Consider the following 22,110-nt stretch of genomic DNA (forward strand, 5'->3'; position numbering starts at 1 on the left):
ACTTCCTATCTGAAGTATTTTAAAAAATATGAACCTTTCCCTTCAGTCAGTTACTAAGGACCACATTTTAAAAAATGTTTACTTTCTTCAATATATGCACAGGACCACTTAATCAGAAAATCCCTTTACTTATCTACTTATTTGAGCATCTAAACGAGTTTCACAGTCTATCCTGAAGACCTACACACTTCAAGCAACTGTAAGAAGTCTTGAGCAGTATTTGATTGACAAGCCAAAACAGTATTTCTAAACACTTATATTGTTTGCATTTTTCCTATAATTATGATGATATGCTAAAATATCTTGTTTTCCTTGAGTATGTCTATTGGGATTAAGAAATCCATATAAAATTTATTATGCCAGCCAATCTAATCAATCCAATCTATTTTGTGTCTTTTTCTTTTTTAAAAAACAATTTTCCTGGGCTCATCACAATTCTGTGTAAACTATTGAATCTGCATTCATACATAACTCTGTAAGTAGCTTCTGAAAGCTAATCTTCTGCTCTATTTTAGCCTCCAGGACCAAACATAAGAGTATGTAATATTTTCTGTTTCTAACATAGTATTTCATTTTCAGTAGGAAATTAAATGGTTTTACCAAGTGGATGTTTTCATTTGACTCTTAATGGTAAAGCATAATAAAGAAGCCTTAAATAGAAATCAAATGTGAATTTCTACAGCTGCACTTACAAACCTTATGCTTTTGCAAATTTTTGTGGAAATATTTTGTAGTTTTTAGTGAATGCTTATAGTAAGGAATGCTTAAATAACTTTGACCTTTCTCCAGACTTCTCCATGTAATTCTTTGTTAGGGAATGAATACTATTATTGATATCATCTCATCCGGTGAATCATCTCACTTAATCTCGTGTCCTTTAATCTTCCTTGCACTTGCTCACATTCTGTACATTTTTAGTGTGCCATAGAAAGTAATGGAATTCAATATTTGCTTTAAACATGCTACTATATGTTACTGAAATTCCCTTTTTATTTTTATATAGCTTCATCATACATAACAAAGATACTTTCTTCAATAATGCTACAAGAAGTAGAATTGTACACCATATCTTACAAAGAGTGAAATACGAAGAAGGGAAAAACAAAATTGGTAAGTGCTGAGCAATGTCCTTCTAAACATGGGTCCTAAGTCCCACCAAAAAAAAGCAAAGTTTGCCTGGGCTCATAACAGACTCTTGCTTGCTTTTCAATCACCTCAGTTTTGAGCTGTTTAGATCTCACCCACTGCTGTTGTAGAGGCTTTGCCTGGAAGACTTGATCATTTCCCTGTAATATCAGGCTGTTTTCACAGGCACAGATGTCACCACATGGGATTTATCACCTCTGCAAGGAAAGAGACTGACTTAAGTGAGAAATATGTACAGATTAAGGACGTTGGAGAAGCAGATAGATTCATGCAGAAAAACTTTTACTCCTTCATAAAAATGTATTTGGAAGCACGGCAAGATTGCTGCTGCTGTACATCTCAGCCTGTAGAGCTGTATCCTTGGATACCTGTCCATTGTTAAGGGAGATGGAAGGTTTTGTATCTCTGTAGCTGCTGTAAGTCAAAAGGGAGTTCACCAATGCTATCCTCAGTGCAAAGGATGCCATGCATAACTGTGGCACCGCTTTCAAACAGTGGGTGAAGTGGAACTTTGGAAAGCAGGCAGTGGCAGAGGAGGGCTAGAGCATAAAACAGTGGCCCTCTTCTGTCTTGTGATACACAGCACATACTGCTTGTTTACCACATAGAGACTGGGGCATCACAAAGGGGCAGTCCCTGCAGCCTATGTAATTTCCCTGCTGTTTAAACCCTGTCCTTCCTAAAAAGGTAGAGAAACATCCCAGAAATTCACTTGTTTCTTCTTAAGTTCCTGGGATGAGGGCAGAAATAGCTCTCAGCAGTGGCAGTGAACAGAGGGGAGAGAAGAAGGGGAAGAATTCATACGGTGCATGCAGTCACTGCATCTAGCAGACACACTTGCAGTCCCTGACTGTCTCAAGATCCCAAGCTCTCTCACATATCTGTGTTGTACCTACCAGGAACACAACCTTGCATTGATCATTGGGCAGAGCAAAGCCCTGCTCAGCTGTACAGATTTTGCTTTTCTGCTAGAGACTTTGGAAGAAAGCATATACTTGCCAAGCAGATACTAATGCCATCACTGAAAGTGTATTTATGTTTAATTAATACTTCTCATTGCTGTATTCTTGCTGCTATCATTCCCCTGTGGATTAGAAAAGGAATCAGGACTCTTTGCCTCTTGGTCAATGGGGTTCAAATGCCTTCAGGCTGTTAGTGCCAGTATTTAGGTTTGCATTGCCTGATGGTTGTTTAGTCCTATTTTGGTGACTTTCCAAGTGAAAAGTGCCCACATCTCAGCAGTCATTCATTATTTCTCTCAAGGTTCTCATTAAAGAGGGACAAGGCCTGACTGAGTGGGGTTTATGATTACTTTTTTGTGCTAAGTAGCACTGTTTGGCTCAAGTTCAAGTATATTTTCTGGTCTTGTACTACTGCAGCCTGTCTTGTTCCTGTTCTACCTGTTAGTCCAGAAGCTTTCATAAGACATAAACTGAACATTTACAGTGTTATCATATGGAAATTAAGTTTCAGTTTCTTTACTGGCCTGCAGTTCAAAAATGTAAAGATCTTCCCTGAAGTTTTCAGCTCTCAGGAAATACAGCCTTTCATCTAAATAGCTTCCTTAGACAATAATTTATGAGGTCAGGCTTCAATCCTGGTGTGAGGTCCCTGATTTCACTGAAGTTATGCTAAAGATAGATTTGACAAATGAATCTTTAAACATCCAGCATAATAAATGACAGACTGTGAGTAATATTTGAACAAGTCTTTCCTTGTATTATATCTTAGTTCATCAAAATCTACAGAAGATGAATTTTTCTATATGTATCTTTTACTGTCAATGGGCTTCAAACTTAATTTAGCCAGCTTATTATGAAAATGTATTTTGCTTTTTACTTAGCAGTTTTCTGGTCCTATTGGTAAATAATTGGATACTTTTGATTCTTAGGTCTGAATCGATTGCTCAGTAATGGCTCCTATGAAGCTGCATTTCCTCTTCATGAGGTATTTTTCTCAGTTTTTTTTTTCATTTTGTACCGAGATTTCCCACAAAATAAATTCTTAATTGCGTAATCATTTATTCTTAATCTCATTAATGCTATTACTCTCTTGCATTCTGCATCTCCCTCTGACATCTCTCTCAATTCAAAGCGCTTTTTTCTTGGGAAAAAAAATGGGATCTTTTTCTTGCAAAAAGAGATGGATGAGGAGAGTTGTTCTGGATCTGTTCTGTAAAAAGTATTTGGGTTTGATAAGTGAGTATGTTTTCAAAGGGAAAAAATATCATGCTGTGTTGTTTGGTTTTTTTTTTTTTTAGATTCTCCAGTTTATAGCCTTTGACTTGAACACCATTTATCATAATTTCCTTAGGAAGAATAATATCATATCTTATTGAAGTCAGAGGAAATTGTCCTTTTAATGTCATTATTTAGCTTTTGGAGCACAAGTATGAGGTTTGCATAAATTGTGCTATCCATACTGGGAGTGAGAGAGATTTCTTAGATATTCTTTTTTTGCTGTTGTTGTTCATTAATGTCCAGATTTGTATTTTAGGGAAGTTACAGAAGTAAGAATTCGATAAGAACCCATGGGGCAGAAAACCACAGGCATCTGCTTTATGAGTGTTGGGCTTCCTGGGGAGTATGGTATAAATACCAGCCACTGGATCTCGTGAGGTAAGACTTCCCTGCTTTTAGTACATCACATTATAGGTGCTTTGAGCATAGGTTATCTCTTTTCTGAGAAAGCCATGAAAATCTCAGTTAATTCATGTGTTTTTTAGAAACTGTTCCTGAGGTCATAGGAATCCATTTAATTCACGTTGCCACTACTTTCAAAGTATCTATAGAGAAGCTTGTAGGAGGACCTGAAAGTGAAGGAAATTTCCTTCTAGAGTTTCCTGACACCATAACTTCTAATGAAGGGTTTGCAGAATATTTAAGAGAGGAAAAAAACATGGAAGAGAGAAACTTTTGGAGGCTGGGTAAACTTGGTTGCATGTCTGTCCACTGAGGAGTTCTTCCCGGCATAGCATGGCTTTGGTGAAAAACAGGCTGTCATCAACTAGATATTCTTTTTTCCCAAAAAGCAACCACAGAAGGAGCACTGGGTGAAGTTTCATGATCTTTACAAATAGCACAGAGCAGAGCTTACAGTCACTGAATGTACTACTGTGTTCAGCAGCCCTAGTGGTAGATGGGTGGAAGTTTCTCCTCTACACCTCCCTTAAACTCAGCCCAGCTACATCACCACAGCCAGGATTCATATTCATCTCGAAGAAGCCTGCAAAGAAGAAACACTGAGAAAGCTCAGATGTGACACCAAGTTCTTATAGCCCTTTTAAAGAATGTTTTCAAATAGGTTTGCATGTGCTTATAGAGGATTAGGTATTTTTTATGCATATGTAGAGAGCCAGAGCCTCTACTGATCATGTTGGCAGAACCATTATTGCACATTAATGGGCTTTTTCTACTTGAAGAGAGGAATATGAAGCTACAAGGCGCTATTAATGAAGTCTTAAGATGTATTGGGATCACTGAAGATACGTCAGCCATTGGGAAGGATCATACAGAGCATACAATTGGTCCAGCATATTAATTTCTCCTTTTATAAGTTCTGTAACTGATGGGAAATTTTGCTTTTATTGATTCTCAAAATTGCTTTCAGATGAAAGATTTGTGCAGAGTGGCCCTGGAGACAGACGGTGTTATTAAGGATGTATAAAAACTGTCTATTCATAAAATAGGAGGTATTCAATTTCCATGGAGAAAAGGTTCACAGAGAAATAAAATAAAAAAAGTTTTACTGAGTCACGTAATTCTTAAAATGCTTTAGAAAACAAAGTAATGTATTTGTACTTCATAATTTAATCCTCAAAGCTCAAAGCATCTTTTTTTTTTTTTTTTTTAAATACACTGGCCTGGACAGAAATATGGAATTTTTGTCAAATTACATTAAAGAGAGGCCAACAGTTATACTTAAGTTTTTAATTTTTAATTTTCCAGTATTTAAGAAGATATTAATGTCGCAGTATAAACAACTTATTTTTATAACATTTTAATCATTTGTCCAAGGTGGTCAAGGCAACTGTTCTTCATCAACATTTCTTGCTTGTGAAAGTCTTCTTGACCCAGTATCTGGGGTTTGGTTTAATTCTGTTTATGAATATGAACATTCAGGCATCTGGAAGGATTTTTAAGCTTGAGAATAAATGGTAACAGAACGAGCAAGGTTAGATTCATGATTGTTCTGGACCTTGGTAGCAGCATTCTTGAGTATCTTGGGTTTGATATTTAAGATTTTGTAAGATGCTTTAGCTTATCATCAGACAGTGACATCCACAGATTTTTCCACAGATATTTTACAAAAGAAAAAAAGCAATCAAAATAGCAGATTCCCTAGCTGAGGTCATGAGTGTTCTGTGGTGGGTCAGAGTAGGTCTTTAACCAAGGAGAAGGGGGCAGGGAGAGCTGTGAGGCTCCCTGAGCATTCACAGCAGCGTGAGTCTCAGTAGCCATAGTGCTCAGCAGGGTTCAAAGCTGTTGTCCCAGCCCAGCCTGTCGTGGCTGCAATGAATTCACTGAAGGAGAGGTGACAGGAAAGGGGAGGGAATGCCTCTTTTTTTCTCCTTTCACAGATAATAGATCCCTCACATTTCCTTAGCTCTTCCTGAATCTTTCCTATCTACTGCCGCTGTCAGCAGCTCACGTGTCAAGTGAAGAGCTGACAACACCAGCGAGACCTGTTGTTCATTTCACTCAGAGTATCTCAGCATGCATATTTTAAACAGAAGCTTTTTTAGTACCAGTTCTGCATCAAGAGCAACTTTTTTGCCTTTTTCCCATACCAACAGCTACTTGGGGTGTGCTTGAAGGGAGTGGTGTTTCCATCTGTACAAAAGCAGTGGATGGATGTTAATTCTTTCACAGAAATCTAGACAGAACTTATTGCTGCCTGCTGACATTCCCCTTTACTATATGCTTTAGAAAGGCTAAGGAGTAAATTAGATGTAGATAATATAATTGTCTCATTAATAGATGTGATATTTCCACCTTAAAGTCAAGTTGCCGCAACGGTAAGTGAAATTATTCATACTTTGGTGCTGTTCTATTTCTTCCTTAGCTATTAATATGAGGCCTTACATCTCTGGTGCTGCCAGTTTGGTGCCTCCCAGATTTCATTTAATCTCATCAGCTGGCTGTTGTGGAGATACTAGTTGCTAGAAATAAACAAGAAAAAATCATTTGAGGGGAATTGTATGATTCTGCTTTCACTCTGCTTTGAAACACATGGCACTTATGAATGCGCAGACTTGGCACAATTGCAAAGGCTCTCATTAATCAACAGATGTGGTACCATGATTTTAATGACACTTCTGTTGGAATTTAGGATCCATAGTTACTTTACAAAAATAATTTAAGATCCTTACAACTGATAGCAATTGGAAAGAGGCGGGACTTACTGTATTTATATACTCTGGGACCATGTAAATCAATAGACACTGTTGCAGTGATTCCTGGGAGCTTTGGAGCACCTTCTTCACATTTCTGTGCATAGTTACTTCCCTCTCAGCTGCACACAAATTGCTTCTGCTGCTGCTTGTGTATGTTATTTACAGGACATAAAGGGAAGGAGAAAACTATTTATAAAGTGATTGTAAAGATACCTGAATGAACCTGAAAGCAAATGTAATGTCTGAGTAATGTGTTTTATTCTGTTTACATTAAATGACTTGATTGCAAGCTGACAACTCCCTTTCAGTCTCCTGTCAAGCCTTCCTCCCCATCCCATTGCCCCTGACATGAGAGCTTCATGTGGCCAAAACACCCGTTGGAAAGTTCTAGCTCCCTCACAACTTGTTTCTGTGATTTAAAAAATTCTGTATAGGATTTCATTCTGACCTGAAAAAGGATTAATGAAGATATAGTGTCATGTGAAAGGATCTGTCTATCAGCGCCCCAGGAAAGCCGAGACCCTTGTGCCCAACCAGTCTGTCAGCATCCCGTTATAGGGACCCTTCACTGAACAGCCCTGCTGGATCAGAGGGTGATTCAACTGACTTGTTCAGGGAAATGCACCAACAGCACAAGGGGGACCCCTCGGCAGGTCTTCCCACTTTATTCGAATTTATGACCCACTGCAGGTGACTGCTAGCACACACAAAGGACTAACACTGATAGTTTACAGAATAACACTGTTAATATAAAATAGTGACAAATTAAGGTTTGTGATTGCCAGTGATAGCGACTATCTGCAAAAACAAGCTTGAAGTAATATACAACCAAACTATAATCAGGCTAGCATGAGTTAGTTATTAAGCATGCATGAGATAAAGTTCTTTCCTGATAGGCGTCCCTATGGGGGACAAGACAGGTTCAGCCTATCGACCGATCCCGGAAGTTATGATGGAGTCTTCCCTAACTTCTCCCCTCATTTGTCTACTTTTTATACTTTTGTTTACTCTCAGGTGGATCTTGAGTGACTCTAGTCATTCGTTCTTTTATTATTGATCGGTGTAAAGTTCTCTCACTTCTCATTTAAAGATATAGCCAATAAAAATATAAAGTGCATGCTTGGTGAGGGGTGATCGTACCTTGGAGGTGGGTAACTTTGGGATGGAGGTGTGTGTTAGTATTATAATGAGAATATAATGAGCAAGGTTTGCCTAAGGAAAGTGATTTCACCACAGTTCTGCCTCAGCAACGGACATCTTCTCTTGTATTTCCCAGTTGACAGCTACTATGCAGCTTATCAGCTGTGTGGTACCATCAGGTTCTCAATCCTGCAGGGCAGCAGAGCCTGGTTGCAGTGTCTTCACTCCACTCCACCCTCCACTGCACCTCTAGGATAGCAGGTTGTGCTGCCTAGGGAACGATGGTGGAGCAGATTCCATGCATACCAACCACCCTGAAAGTGGCAACTGTGTTTTACTCTAAAAGGGTTTCTGTAATACTACAACTTCTATCAGACCCCAGTTTTCTCTAATTTCCCCTGAGTGATTTTCCCACCACTAGGTTCTTGGCTTGAGTCCAAACCCGTCTATATTTTAGCTCTATGACTTCCTTCTAGGTATCCTGAAAGCAAAAGATTATATAATGAAGGTTGTTAAATACAGAATAATTCAGTATCATGTTTTACGCATCTAAAGTCTGTCTTTCTAGCTTAATACTTTTTAAAAATGTGCCTGATTTATAATACTGAGGTTGAAATCTTGGCCCATTTAAATCAGTGATAGTTCTACCACTGGAATGCAGTGAGGGGAGAGACAGATTAAGGCAGATGATATTGGAGGGCTAGTATACACACTAGCATAAAATGGAGAAGCTGAATATTTTATTTTTTTTTATATAGTTCTAATGGTGCACCATATATGAGGATAGGTGATATGGATTATTCTATTAGGTGCTTGGGGTCTTTTTGTCTGTGCTTTTTATATTAGTTGTGGAGGAAATTTTCAGGGGAGACAGAAGAACCATCAAAGATACCAAACATTGTTTTCTATTATTATTAACAATATGAAAAGTTGGATAGTAATAAGTTAGCAAAGTTAACAAAAATGCAGGTGTTAACAACACTGGAAAATTTTGAAGAGGGTTTCAATGAGCAGAGTGATAATCAGTGAAATTTAGGTATAAGTAGTGCACAGTGATGCACCCTAGGAAAAAAATCTCTAGAATTCTTCATGTAGATTAATGTGTTCTGGCTAAAGTGCCAGCATACAGGTAAGAGAAATGCCATCACTGTGGAGAGCTATATGAAATTTCTGTTCTGCATATAGCGACAGAGAAGAAATAAAGAGTTTATTCTCCATATCTGGTGCAACTTGAAGGGAAAGAGTGGCAAAGGTATCCCTAAATCATCTTCATCTCCTGATGATGGTCCAGGCTAACCCAATTATGGATTGAAATGAATGTGGAAATATTCTGAATATGGAACCTAGGAAGGCCTCCAAAGACCTTATTACTGTCATAGTTTGTTTCTGTAGCACTCATCCTAATGGTATCTGAGCAGAAACTTTCAGAAAAAACATGCTAGCTACAGGGCCAGAAGAAATTAAATATTAACTTTATCCTGATGCAAATTACAATAGTACAACCTCTGGAATACAAGCTGTGAAGCAAAGGGCAATAGTGGAAGACTGAGGCTGTTTGTCCATATTTAAACCAATATGTATCAAAGTAATGTCAACATGCTGCACTTAGGTTTAAAAACCAGGCTCACAAATGGCCTCAGACACCTTTTCCTTATGTTGCAGAGATTTGGGTTGCTGCTGTCATGTTCATTCTTCTTTATACACACACTAAGCCTTGCTTTGGTCTTCATCTAGGATGAATCTGTTTGATCTCTAGATCAAAAAAAAGTACTATGGTTTGCACTGTTAGGTGGAAAGGCTCAACAAATGGAACAAGGAAACATTTATCCTTGAATGTAGGGAATGAAATAAATAAATCTTGATGTATGTTAGGTTTCCTTCACTACTTTGACCTATGTACATGGAGAAAAACAGATTGTAAATACTCAGTGGAAGTAAGTTCAAAGTGTGAGCTTGCCTTTTCAGTGCAGCAGGCACAGCTTGACATCCTAGGTGTCAGCCCTAATTAGGCCAAAGGGTTCACTAACACTCGTAAGTCAGAACTCCAAAAGCAGTTTCCAGTGTGTCTTTTTACAGCCAGACCTGCTGCCCTTGTTATTATTATCTTACCACTTCTTTAGCCTGTAAATTTGAGTCTCTGTTGAATGACAGAATAAAAGCAACATGACAATATTTGGCTTATACAGATCCGGTAAACTCAAATGATAATAATCAGTGGTCAGTATCATTCAGCAGAGCATGAGCTCAGCCCAGACAGATACTGCTCCCACAGGAAATTTTTTATATCCATTTGAAAACAGATGATTCTGTCCATTTCAGACCAAGTGTTTGTATTCTCTACTGCCTCCAGCCCTATAGCCCATCATGGGTCTTTTCCTCCTCACTGTGAAATTTTTACTAAAGATGTTTTCTGGTAGCTTGAAGAAGCCAGCAGTGGTAGCTCACTGCATTCTTTGTTTCTGGACATATCAGAAGTTGCATCGTTAGCATAAGAGTGGGTTTTCATCAGCAGCTATTCTCAAATTCAGTTGGTATGCAGGTTTGTCTGCAAGTCTCTGAAGTGCAAGAATATCATATTGCCTCATTCTTTAAAACTAATCTTGCAAATAATCTCCTGCAATCTTCATTGTTATCACAACAATTACATATTGATTTGTAAAGCATCCTAACCTGATCATTTGCCTACTGTGCACAAGACCATCAAGCACAAGACAATGCATGAGCCTGCTCCTATGCTGAGTTCAGCAGGTTTTTTTGTATGCTTGATGTATTCTTTAACACATAAATAAAGGTTTGGTTGTGTTTGGGAGAACAAAAATGCTAATGAATATGTAGCAAATAGGAGCTTCCTGGCCATTTTGCTGTTAGCGTTTAAGCAATATAACTTACAAATAAGGTTTAATTCAAACTATTTTCTTCAAAGGAGTGCAAGATGATACATAAAGATATTTGGTGGACCTCACTTACCCTTTACTTTCCACCTGTGGTAGAATCATGAGATTAGTTTTCTAGGAAATGAGCTGAGAAAAGAAAGAATCAAATGAAAATGAACTGGATTGGAGAATAACCTCTGGCTGATTATTTTTTTTAGAAATAATTTTAGCCTAAATAATTTTTGCTGTTATACCAGTTTTAGGGATGGAACTGATTTCAATGCATTTCAGAAGTACAGCTGAAAGGCAAGCCATCAATTTCCCAGATACAAAGAACTAGGTGTTTCATAGTTACAAATGAGCTCAGTGTTTCCTTTCTGAGGTCTCCACTCATGTCACTGTAAACTGTTGTTAGTGAATTTTTAAATTAATGTTTTAAGTTCATTTGTAAGGCAGATCCCTCAGCATGGATTTAGAAACCTAGTTGCAGGCTTTTTCTTCAGGGAATTCTGACTCTGCTCTCTAATCTACTCTTTGGATATGATAGAAATACTTATTTTCTATTAACAAGCAAGATTAAGCAGATTTATTCTAAATAGCAGGTAACTTTGCTGTGTTCTGCTTTAAAACAGACGGTACTTCGGTGAGAAAATTGGGCTGTACTTTGCCTGGTTAGGCTGGTACACGGGGATGCTCTTCCCAGCTGCCTTCATTGGATTGTTTGTCTTTTTGTATGGAGTCACCACTTTGAACCACTGCCAAGTCAGGTAATGTGGGCACTTTTACAGGGGAAATTACAACTGTGTGTTGTTATGAATAATTTAGGAGAATTTCACAGGAACTTTTAATTTCATTTTGAACTGTTGAATGAATACTGAGGAAAAGAGTGTGCTTGGTTCTCATAAGGTACCCAGTATCAAGCTTTCCTTGTTTTGTGCTCCTGAATTGGGATAGGAGGCAATGTTTCTTGCCCAGCTCCAGTTGCTGATGATGCTGGTAACTCAGTATGAGGTAGGGAAAAAGTAGGGCTACTTCATTACTATTGTAACAGGCCAGCAGAAGAGTGGGGAATTTTCACTGTTTTTAAGGCCCCTCCCAAAGATCCACCACAGGGAGGCATGCTTCAGATGAACGCCTTGGACCTTCTGCTGAGTGCTGCACCTCTATGTTCTTGCACACTTAAGAACACATTAAGCTTAACTTTATCTGCAGTCATCCTCACCCTCCTACTAAAGGTCACTTCTGACTCAAGGAGAAGCTGGAAATGGTAAAGAGATACTTCTCAGCTGGCCCTGAAGATCTGGCCTCTGCAGTTATGACTATACACTTTGAAGTCTTAGACAGTCAAGAAATATTAATTATATATATGCAGTTATGAACATCTTGGCTTTAGTTACAGAACCAGTATTGTTCAATAAGTAACTGATTATTAGTGATACTTATCAATCCATTTTAAGACTGATTGTTGTGCATCAAACTATTAATTATTATCTTTACTATTTTTCCAGTAAAGAAGTCTGTCAAGCTACAGATATCATAATGTGTCCTATATGTGACAAATACTGTCCCTTCATGAGGTTGTCAGACAGCTGTGTTTATGCCAAGGTATGTTTTGAACTATGCAAATAGAAATGCTTTCCTGGTAAAAGCATTAATTTTGCCTTTTGCATTTGTCTTTAGTGAGCTTGGGTAGTTGAAATCTTGAAAAAGCAGATCAAGTTCAGCCAATATTAACATTCACTGTCTTTTACCAAGACTTAGTGTGGGTTGTAATACACTTTGCAATTTGCACTTAAGAGATTCAGCAGTCCCCGAGGTCATGTCCTAGATGCATGTGCTACGATGTCCTTGGCATCAGACTTTATCTTATGATCCATCCTTTGTATGTGGCTCCATAAAACTAATGCTTTGGGTCTGAAATGATGCTCACACATGGTGTTGCCAGGGGGCAGTCCCAGGCCAGGCTGCCAAGTAGGCACAAATTATCACAAATTGATCACACTATTAATATATGTATTCCTCAGGTAACCCACCTTTTTGACAATGGAGCGACTGTCTTTTTTGCTGTCTTCATGGCGGTATGGGGTAAGTTTTTGTTTTGATATTAAGTAATTGCACAATCTTCTTAAAGATTGTAATGCAACATAGGCCTTTGTAATTTCTAGCACATTTTTTTTTTTCAAACACTGAGAAAATCAGTATAGGCTTGATTCTTTTCTATTTCTGCAAAAGGAAGATGGAAGTGGTTGAAATCAGGTTTTTATGTGATAATTTTGATTAAAATAAAAACATGAGTGCAGTATGTAGTGTCTATGCAGATAGTTATATTCTGGGGGGGTGGGTTGTAACTGGTTTTTGATCTGTTGGCTCTGAGGCCTTTTCTCTGTTACTGTTCAGGGCTTCTCTTAGCTTAGGGCAGCTTAGTCTAGTGTCTGTACTAAAATGAATTAATGTATTGTTTTTCCCACCTTGTAGAACAGCAGTAAAACTTAAATATATGTAAGCTGGTTTGCCATTCAACCAAATCTTCCATTTACTTCATCAGTTTTGTTTTAATTACAATACATGTAAATCAGTTGTAATTAAAGCAAAACTGGTGAAATAAACGTGAGAGTTGAGTGACAAATTGATCCAAGAGTGGTCTAACTGTTGCCATGGAGGCTGAATTTTGCCCATAGGACAATTCTATTTCTGGCTCAACTATTCTTTGTACTGTGGTCTTGTGAGCAGAATTGAAGGTAAAAGGAAACAATGATTTCTGGCAGCACAAAAAAATCTTTCAAATATGCCCTGAGCATGCCCAGACTCTTAGCTGCTACCATGCCATTCTGAGAGAAGGTTAACACCTTTAGAAAATGGCTCGATGAGGTGCCTCAAAAATGGCATCCATCTCACAGCTCCAGGTGCTTGACCTATCCTGATTTAGCCATCGTTCTCCTGTTCTTACTCAAACATCTCCAACTGCTTTGGAAAGATGTCCAAGTAATTCTTATAATCTCCATTTTAAATTGCAAATCTCTTTACTGAGGCACAAGAGATATCCAGGAGGCAACATCAGAGCCATCAGGACAACACAGGTTAGCCTACCTGTCTGTCTCAGTTCCTTGCTCCAAAACTCTGTTTTTGTCTTAGTTAACTGATAAAATTAGGTCGTATACTAATCAAGCCTATTCATGCCATTTCATGTAATATTGACAGTGTTAAAATACCGCAAGTTACATTAAGGAAAAAATCCACAGATTTTATGTTTCTCCTTGGTATTTCAGTGTTGTTTTAGAGCTATACCAGAGCTGAGGATCACCAAAAATTTAAAGATTTTTTTGGATGTTTACTCAGCTTTTCCAACCTTGTTCTCTATGCGCTCACTGAAGTTGAACATTTCCAAGACAGTTCAGAGGCAGGGACTTCCATCTCAGCTAAGAAAATCAATGTGTTAACACTGTTGAACATTTATGTCACTGTTCCTAACTGCTGGTGAGCATATCTTTGGAGCACAGCTTTTTGCACAAGTGCTTTTGTTCCTCCTTAACAGTTACTGATATCAGGAAATAGCTGTGCTTACAGCACTGCACCTGTCTTAGCACTGCCCAGAGCCAGGGCTGTAGGAAAAGCAGCTCTAAGTAAGGTGAGTCCCTCACTCAGGTAACCAGGCCTGGTCCTGCCTTGTGGTGGCAGCCTGGGAGAAGGCTGAGCAGGTTGAGCATGCCTGCCTACAAAATGTTGCAGGCCTTCTCTCTTTCCTGTTCCTGGTTGACAGGAGCTGCACCTCACTCTGGTTAGCCTCTCCTCCCTTCCCCTCCAGAATCACTGTTAGACTCCCAGACCCAATCCCCTCTGGGGATATCTCCCCACCGGCCTGCCAGGAGTGGGAAATGCGCTGCCCATCCATGCATCTCCAGAACATAAGCCCACAGAAAGATAAGAAAAAATATATCAAATGCTGCCCTCTGCGTGATTTGGCTAGTGGAGAAGAGACTATTGGACAGTGTCTGAGGTGAGAGACTTCCCCACCACTTTTGTTGGCTTACACCATGCTTGTGAGCTTGTTGCCAAGAGGGATGTAGAGGTAGCAACAGGACGGAGGTTGTGAGTGTAGGGTAAGAGTTTGGGGCATGGGGCGGTTCTGTGGCTCCACCAAAACCGTAGTTTCTTAAATAAGACTTTTCTGACACAACAGTGAAATTGTGGAGGTATTTTCCACACAGTTAGGGCTAAAGCAGCTTTAGAACAAGGAAAGCTGCACTTCCCAGGGGTTTTCTGGTACTGTTTTTATGAGTTGGTTTACCGTCTGTCTTAAATGGATTTTCAAGCTGCAGTAGGCCTGCTGGCAGCTGTGGGCATTACCATCATCTCAGCAAATTGTAGGAGAAGAGAAGAAACAACGATAGCAGTTTGACTGTGGAAATGTTTTCTGTCAACATGAAACAACTGGCAAGTGCATGACAAATCGGCTGTAAAAAGTTCAGCCTTCTAGATGGTTCAGCTTGACAGATACTAGCATACAAAATAATGACGGTAGTGATTTTAAATCAAGAAAATGAAAGCAAGACAAGGCAGCTAGAATTTTGTTACCTCTTTAGCCTGAGCTTAGCCACTGTCTTATTATCTAAAGTACATTCTTGACTGTCTTTAGATCCATTCGTGAACTCCCATCTTGAGGGAGGAGCCTCAGCCATTTGCTTGGAGTTTTCAAAACCAGGCATGAGGTGATCTGTATGGTGGTTTCCTTCCTTTACTCTTAAAGACATCTTTAATTGATGGACAAAGTGGGTTGCTCACTTTTAAAATAGAAATAAAATACTTCTCCAAATGATGAGCAAACTGCTGTGGCTAGGCTAGGGAGAGGAATTACAACAAATATCAGTATGGGCTGCCCAATTTGTGGAATGGCAATGAATCTGGCTGTAGGACTCTGAAGCACAAGGACCCTTCTTTTACAATGCTTCACTGTGGGGTAAGTGGGTCCCATCAAAGTAAGGTTGGAATTATCAAGTGCACTGGGAGATAACTGGAATAGAAACACACTTTTGTCCAAAAAATATCTTGACCCATCACCTCATTTACTGTATTTCTGCCCAGTTTAAGCAAAATTTTATATAAGAAGTAAAAGTAATTGATATAATAAGGAAAAAATATGATTTTACTAAGCTGTACCTGAAAGACATAAAACAACTTTCATTTTAGACTGACGTAGCAAAGGACAAAATATAAGACTGTCTTTGGTACACAGGAGGAATTCACTGGTAGTTTGTATAAGCTTTCCTGTACTGGAGATTCTGTTGAAAGGAAAAACCCTTTCAAAAGGATTGAAGCTGAAAATCTCTGTGGTTTGTAGGAAACAGTAAGCCCCTATAAACACTAATGCATTTTTATTGGTGAACAGATTGTTGTTGATGCTCACTGAGGTGTCACCATCTCAGAAGCTGGAAAAGAATTCTTCCTTTTGAGAATCTCTAGTCTTTATATTTTCCAGATGTTCAAAGCTTTCAAAAAGAGGTGAGCAATGGCCATTTTTGTGTTTCTGTGCTAGAGGGAAACACCTACACTTTGCCCTTTATGTACTTCTTGAGATATGTTGAGCTTGATGAAAAGGTAGATCCCATTTCTAGGAAAAACTCCTCTCTTTTTACTATCTGAATTGGATTCTTACCAAAGACAGAAAATGAAAGAAAGATGTTTGTTCCAGATATATGTTGACAGTGAAAGTGCAAAAAAAGTCATTCTCAGAGAAAAATATAGGTAAACTTGATAATTAGTTGACTCCCAACATGTTGCCGTAGAGCCAGATGGAATTTCAGCTTTCCCTTTCCCAGCTGAAGTACTGGGGAAAGCTAGTGCAAAGATATCGCTATCTAGATGTTTCCTGAAGCTCAGTAGCAAAGTTCTGTAACTGGTAACTGTCCAACAGGAGAGTCCAGCTATTTATCATTTCTTATGCTTTGCTAGAGACAAGGTGGGCTGATGGTAATTTCTCTGTCTCTATATATCTTTGGGAGACTAAGGGACACAAGAAAAGTCCTTTTTGAAATTTCTTCTTGTCTACCTGGAAGCCTGTTTCCTCTGATAAAGGAAGTAGCTTTAGAACACTTGCTGAAAGTTAAGGGGGGGGGGGGCACGGGGGGGAAGGCCTTCATGAAAAATTTAACACTTTTTTCAGGCAATAAGAAATACCAACATAAAACATTTTTTTCTAAATATATTAATTAGACACTACTTTCCTACAAACCTTGCATCTACCGTAAAACATTCACATTGATCTGCTCTCTAAGGAGACAGAATTTAAGGACATTCTTCAACAACATTCCTGGTATTTAGAATATATTCCAGAAGTCAGATGCATATAGTAAATGGTGTTCTGAAATACAACAGGAAGAGGATTTCTGAAAGATCAGGATTAAACTATTTGCTGCAAGACGCCATTTGCGTTACTAGATAAAATCACAGCTTATTTCAGAAGCATCAGAGGAAATGTTGGCAAGACAGCTGTTTGTACAAGTGGATGCTGAGGACTGAGCTGCAAGGTTGAGCTCTGAAGCAGGGCAAGCATAGTATAGAAAAAGATAGCAGAAGACCTGGGAGTTAAGGCCTGTAAGAAATTCAAAATTCCGAGCAGGATTTTTGGAGAATTCTTAGCATCTGGTTTAAACATACCAATTGGAAAATGGGAGAACAAAAAGTACAGCCGTGTCCTGTTGAGCTGTCAAAGTCAGAAAAGAATGCTGAAGTGTGATACAGGGTATTAGTGATTACTTGACTAGAAAAAAAGCAGAGATATTTCAAAATGCAGTATGTTTCTAGAAGACCTCAGTAGTACTGTGAATCAATCAAGGATGGTCATTTATAGCACAATTTTAAATATGTAGCAAGGGAAAAGTGCATACTGACCTGGGTAGAGGAAGAAAAGCACAGCACAGTAAAAGCTAAAACAGCACTATGCAGATCATCCTATTTGCTACTTAATGATTTCAAAATAGCTTTCTAAAGAAGCTTCAGTAACTGAACAAACTTACACTGACAGGTGCTAAATGTACTAAATACTCCTCACCCCAGGTGTGTGCAAAAGAAGAAAGAAAAGTATGGTTCAGCACAGACTTATCTGAGAGGTTCATGCCTGTGGACTCATACACCCGTTTGAGTCCTGCTTCCATCCGCTTTTTGGAATGGAAACAGATTGGTAGTAATCAATCAGCCTTGTTTCTCCCAGGTCTCCAAAAAGTTCAGGGCTGCTTGTTTAGCCTATACAAAATAATTCAATATGAGTTGATAGGAGAGAAGCAGCTCCACCAGAAGACAAGTCAAGGAATGAACACTGTGGTGTTTCAGCAGCAGTGGAGCCTGGTTAGCACTTACTAGTTTTGCTGATCCCAACCAATCATACTGACATTGTTACAAAGAGTCATAGAAACATTAGGCTCAGGAGATTGAACTTACTTTCTTTATTAGATTAACTCAAAGCAGCTGGTTACCTGGTGTAACATAACTCCAGCTTTCAGGAAAAGGATGATGTGATATATGAAAAAGCCTTCAAACCAAATAGCTGCCCCTTTAAACATATTTTTGATACCTTACCTTATCTGCTCGCAGTGTTCATTTTCGAAGAATATCTTAGCTGCATTGGCTAATACATTAAAATATAACAATTCTTACTAGCTAAAAATTCACTTTCACCAAATTGATATTAGTGTTTAGTATCATGTTGCATTGCTATCAGTATGCTGCAGTAGGGCAGATAGTCTGTTAAGGAGAGGCTTTTAGGACTGGATGTGGAACGTATTGCCAGGCGATTGTGACACTGTTACAGCTGATACTGTGCTAGTTCATGAACAAAGAGGTTATCAGCCTGGTGCTTTTTAGTGAGCAACAAAGGGAAGAGCCAAACCTCACAGAGGTAGAGGAAGCCTCTCCGTTGATTGTGTTAGCTTTAGGCAGCTTCTACAGTCTTTTAACAAAACAAATCAAAAAACCTTATATAACCACATATAACAGGCTCAGTGTTAATCTACACAATATGAACACATTATTTCATGACTGAGTGCTTCCTTAATTGTTCTTTCCATCACAAAATGGAAGCACAGTCATGTAGACGCATATTACACCATCTTGAACTCTGTCAATAAGGGCTGTACAGCACAATGTTTAATTGTCAGATATTAATTCCACACCACATATACACAGTCATGTAGTATAAAAGAAATGGGCTGGATTAGAAAGGTGTAAAACAAAAGTTCCCATTTCCTCAGTAGTACTCTGCAGATTCACACATGCGAAAATGTGCTTCCTCTGGGTTCCGCTTTCTGTGTACTGTAAATGGTCTTCAAAAAAGGAAGGTTACTGTTTAATCTACAATAGCTCACAGAGACCCTTAGCTTCATGAGAAATCTGCTTTATCTAGTAATGATGACTCACAGGAACAGTTTTATTCTTGAGAGTACTTCCTTGGCTAGTTAGAAATGTAACATTCTCATTAGCACTAAATGAAATCTGTAAAGCCTCAATCATATTTGAAGCACACAAAGTAATCCTTAGAAAGCAATGCTTTTTGAAAGCAGTTTTGATCATCAGCATGATTTGCTGTTCTAAGGAACCCATTTATGCAAAGAAATTAAAATAATGTAACAGCTTCATTCAACAGTTCTTTGATAGGTATTAACATTTTCTTGACTTAAAAACATTTTCGTGATTTTTTTTCTGTTTGCTGCAGCAACTGTATTTCTGGAGTTTTGGAAAAGAAGGCGAGCAGTAATTGCGTATGACTGGGACTTGATAGACTGGGAAGAAGAAGAGGTGTGTATAAAAAAATGTACTCTTTAATCTTTAATATGAAAAGTTTTGTGTAAAAATGTAAGCATGTTTTTCTTTTCTAAATATTTTCAATTCATTCTTCCAATCTTCATAAAATAGGAAATAATCATTTTAGATAAAAATTTTTACTTTTGAATCCAAGGAAATTCTTTACAACACAGGGTACTATTCATTTTGGCAAATGAGCTTTTATCTATGTTTTAAATAGCCACTAAGAATACTGATGAAGAAGAAATCCTTGTGAGGCTTGTACCAGCTTCTGAACATTCAGGTGCTGGTAACCTAAGTATACTGCGCTGTGGAGAGACTGAGGGAGATGAACCAACTCAAAGGATTTAATTCATCCTCTGCTGATAGAGAAAGTCCCCTTAGGGAGGAAACTAAACAGCAAAAAATAGCCTTGACTTTTTTTCTGTGGTGGTTACCAGAAAGAAACAGCATGGTTTTGGGATGGAGAGCTGAGGTCTAAGTTTTTTTTCCACTAGAAGGTTTTATTATGCAGGAGAAAAGCAAGATTCAGTGGGTGTTGCATAAAAGCGCTCCTTGAGCGGGATTTGGACATATAGATGTCCACAGTTTGCTCTCCTTCCCCTCCAGAGACTGTCTTGAAGGTCTTGGAGGGACTGTAAGAGGCTGCTGTTGTGGTCTCAATGCTGTTGAACTTCTAGATTTCTGCCTCTGTGGAAGAATTTCTTTTTCATTAATCTTGCCAGCAGAGAAACAGACTTCTGACTTACAGGATTTTTGTCTCTAACAAGGCACTGTAGTTCAATGAAGCCGTGAAACTGTACAATTGCTCATTTGCTAATAGGATTATTTTTTTAATGCTTAATGACTAAGAAAATAATCCAAGAACATCACAGAAAATAACTTACACAACTAGAAATTGTTCTTTGTAGCAAAAGGAACATTATCGTTTGTGCATATATGCTGTCAATTCTTGGTGACACTTCAGGACTACTGTCATAAATTTAGAAAATACTCTAGTGCTGATTTAACTCTCCTGAGATTAGCAGCCTGCTTTTGCCAGTGCTGATGAGTTACAGAGGGACCACACCGATGGTCCTGCCTGACATTCAAATACTGGTCAGGATCGACCTGCAGTGATCATGGCCCCTCATGGCTGGTTGCAAAAAAGCTACTGCTGCTGCTGTCAAGAGGCAAAAGAGAGATGCCATTTCCAAGTCAGGATTATAGCTCAGTGTCCCCAGAATAAGAAGGAGAATTTAAACTAACAAATATACAAGGAGGAACAGTATGAGGCCCTTTTTATGTTTTTCCCAGGAAGCCTGGTCTTGCAGATGTTTATAGTTTGGGATGTTACGTATCTGCACCTTTCACCAGTTAGTCTAAGTGGATTTGGGATTATGCTGATTTATAAAGCCAGTCTACCTGAATCTTCTATGATCAGTTCATTTACAAATACTGAATTTCCTGGTAAGGTTGTCCTTAAGTGATGCTGTGGTTTTGGTTTTTTGTTTTGTTTTGGTTGGTTGGTTGGTTGGGGGTTTTTTTCCATGTAATAATACTAAGTGACTTCTGGCTGCTGTGGTAGTGCTTGGAGGAGGCTTTTGCTCAGGTGTGAGCACAACAGCTTCAAGCCCATTCAGGACCACTCCCCATTCTGTTCCCTTCTCCTCTTTATGCCCAAACCTTGCTGCTACTACTCTTGCAGAGCCTGGAGGAAAGCATTCCCATGCAAGAGTCACACTTTTCTTTCTAAGCATTTTTGGGAGAGCATTAGCATGCCTATGCAACTAAGTCTTTAGCTGAAATAAACACTGAAAAGACCAAAGAGAATACAGTTGCTACATTTTTCCTCTTCCAGTCAGAGAGCCTGAAAGAGCTTCTGGTAGTTGAAACTATCCTCATAGAAATATGGTGTGTTTATTTCATGATGTCTATCAAATAACACTATTTTTTTATAAGAGGTGCTTACGTTCCACTGGCAGATTATTTCAGTTTGGGCTTCAGGGTGACACATGCCTGTCGGTAATTTTCAGAGGATTTCTGAATCAGCAGACCATTCCCTGCTGATGGCCAGCTGGTCTTTCTCACACCAGACTTTTTCCAATGAGCTCTGTCAACAAGACCTTGGTCAAGTGCCCTGGGGCAGTGGTGAGTGTAACTTCTCCAGACCTATTCATTGCACCTTCTTACAGTTCTAGAGGGAGTTTTTCAAGTCTTTACAGCAGGAGGTAGCAGTCCTTTCAGAAGCCATGTGCCAGAAGGTACCTTTCTCTCCCAAGTTAGAGGTTAAAGATGCCAATAGGAGCTCAGCTGGCTGCTTTGCAAAGATTTATGTGACCAGTCATCAGAGCATCAGTATCTCATTGGCATTTGAGGCATCAGTTCCTCCTTTGTTCAGCATTCAGTGAGATCCCAGGAAGGTATACTTAGAGGTGTCTTCTCTGAAAATGCTCCAGCTGCAAGTGCCCATACTTACTGCACAACTCAAGCATGTCCTTGTTCTAAGGTTCTATGGACCGTTGCATCTTCCTCTTGAGTATCAAATGCTGACCTTTTCCATTGGCACTGGGGTCTTTGCAGGACTTTGCCCCTGAGACAGTCACACTTTGGAAGCAAGTGGCCCAGGTGAGAAAGCGTTGAGATCATTTCCCTGTTCTGTGGTTCGAAGTCTACCTCTTCACTTTGCCGTTGCCTTCAGCTGCAAGCAGGATGACCTGCAAACCACAAGCTTTGCAAGGAGACTTACTTCTGGGGGTTCTATCAATCTGATCAAGATTCAGATTT

At 38.9% G+C, this 22,110-nt stretch overlaps 1 protein-coding gene across 7 annotated transcripts in view; it reads left to right on the plus strand.

Moving 5' to 3' along the window:
* Positions 1-22,110, plus strand: part of ANO4 (anoctamin 4) — a 202,726-nt gene that overhangs the window by 144,236 nt on the left and 36,380 nt on the right. For all 7 annotated transcript variants that reach the window (XM_040596624.1, XM_040596618.1, XM_040596619.1 and 4 more), the window contains 7 exons: positions 1,004-1,110; positions 3,038-3,093; positions 3,643-3,764; positions 11,187-11,321; positions 12,063-12,159; positions 12,579-12,639; positions 19,256-19,338. In XM_040596624.1, coding sequence (XP_040452558.1) covers positions 1,004-1,110; positions 3,038-3,093; positions 3,643-3,764; positions 11,187-11,321; positions 12,063-12,159; positions 12,579-12,639; positions 19,256-19,338 — 661 coding nt within the window. The remainder of the gene's footprint in view (positions 1-1,003; positions 1,111-3,037; positions 3,094-3,642; positions 3,765-11,186; positions 11,322-12,062; positions 12,160-12,578; positions 12,640-19,255; positions 19,339-22,110) is intronic.

This window comes from Falco naumanni, chromosome 5, assembly GCF_017639655.2.
Source record: "Falco naumanni isolate bFalNau1 chromosome 5, bFalNau1.pat, whole genome shotgun sequence".
Classification (NCBI taxonomy): Eukaryota; Metazoa; Chordata; class Aves; order Falconiformes; family Falconidae; genus Falco; species Falco naumanni.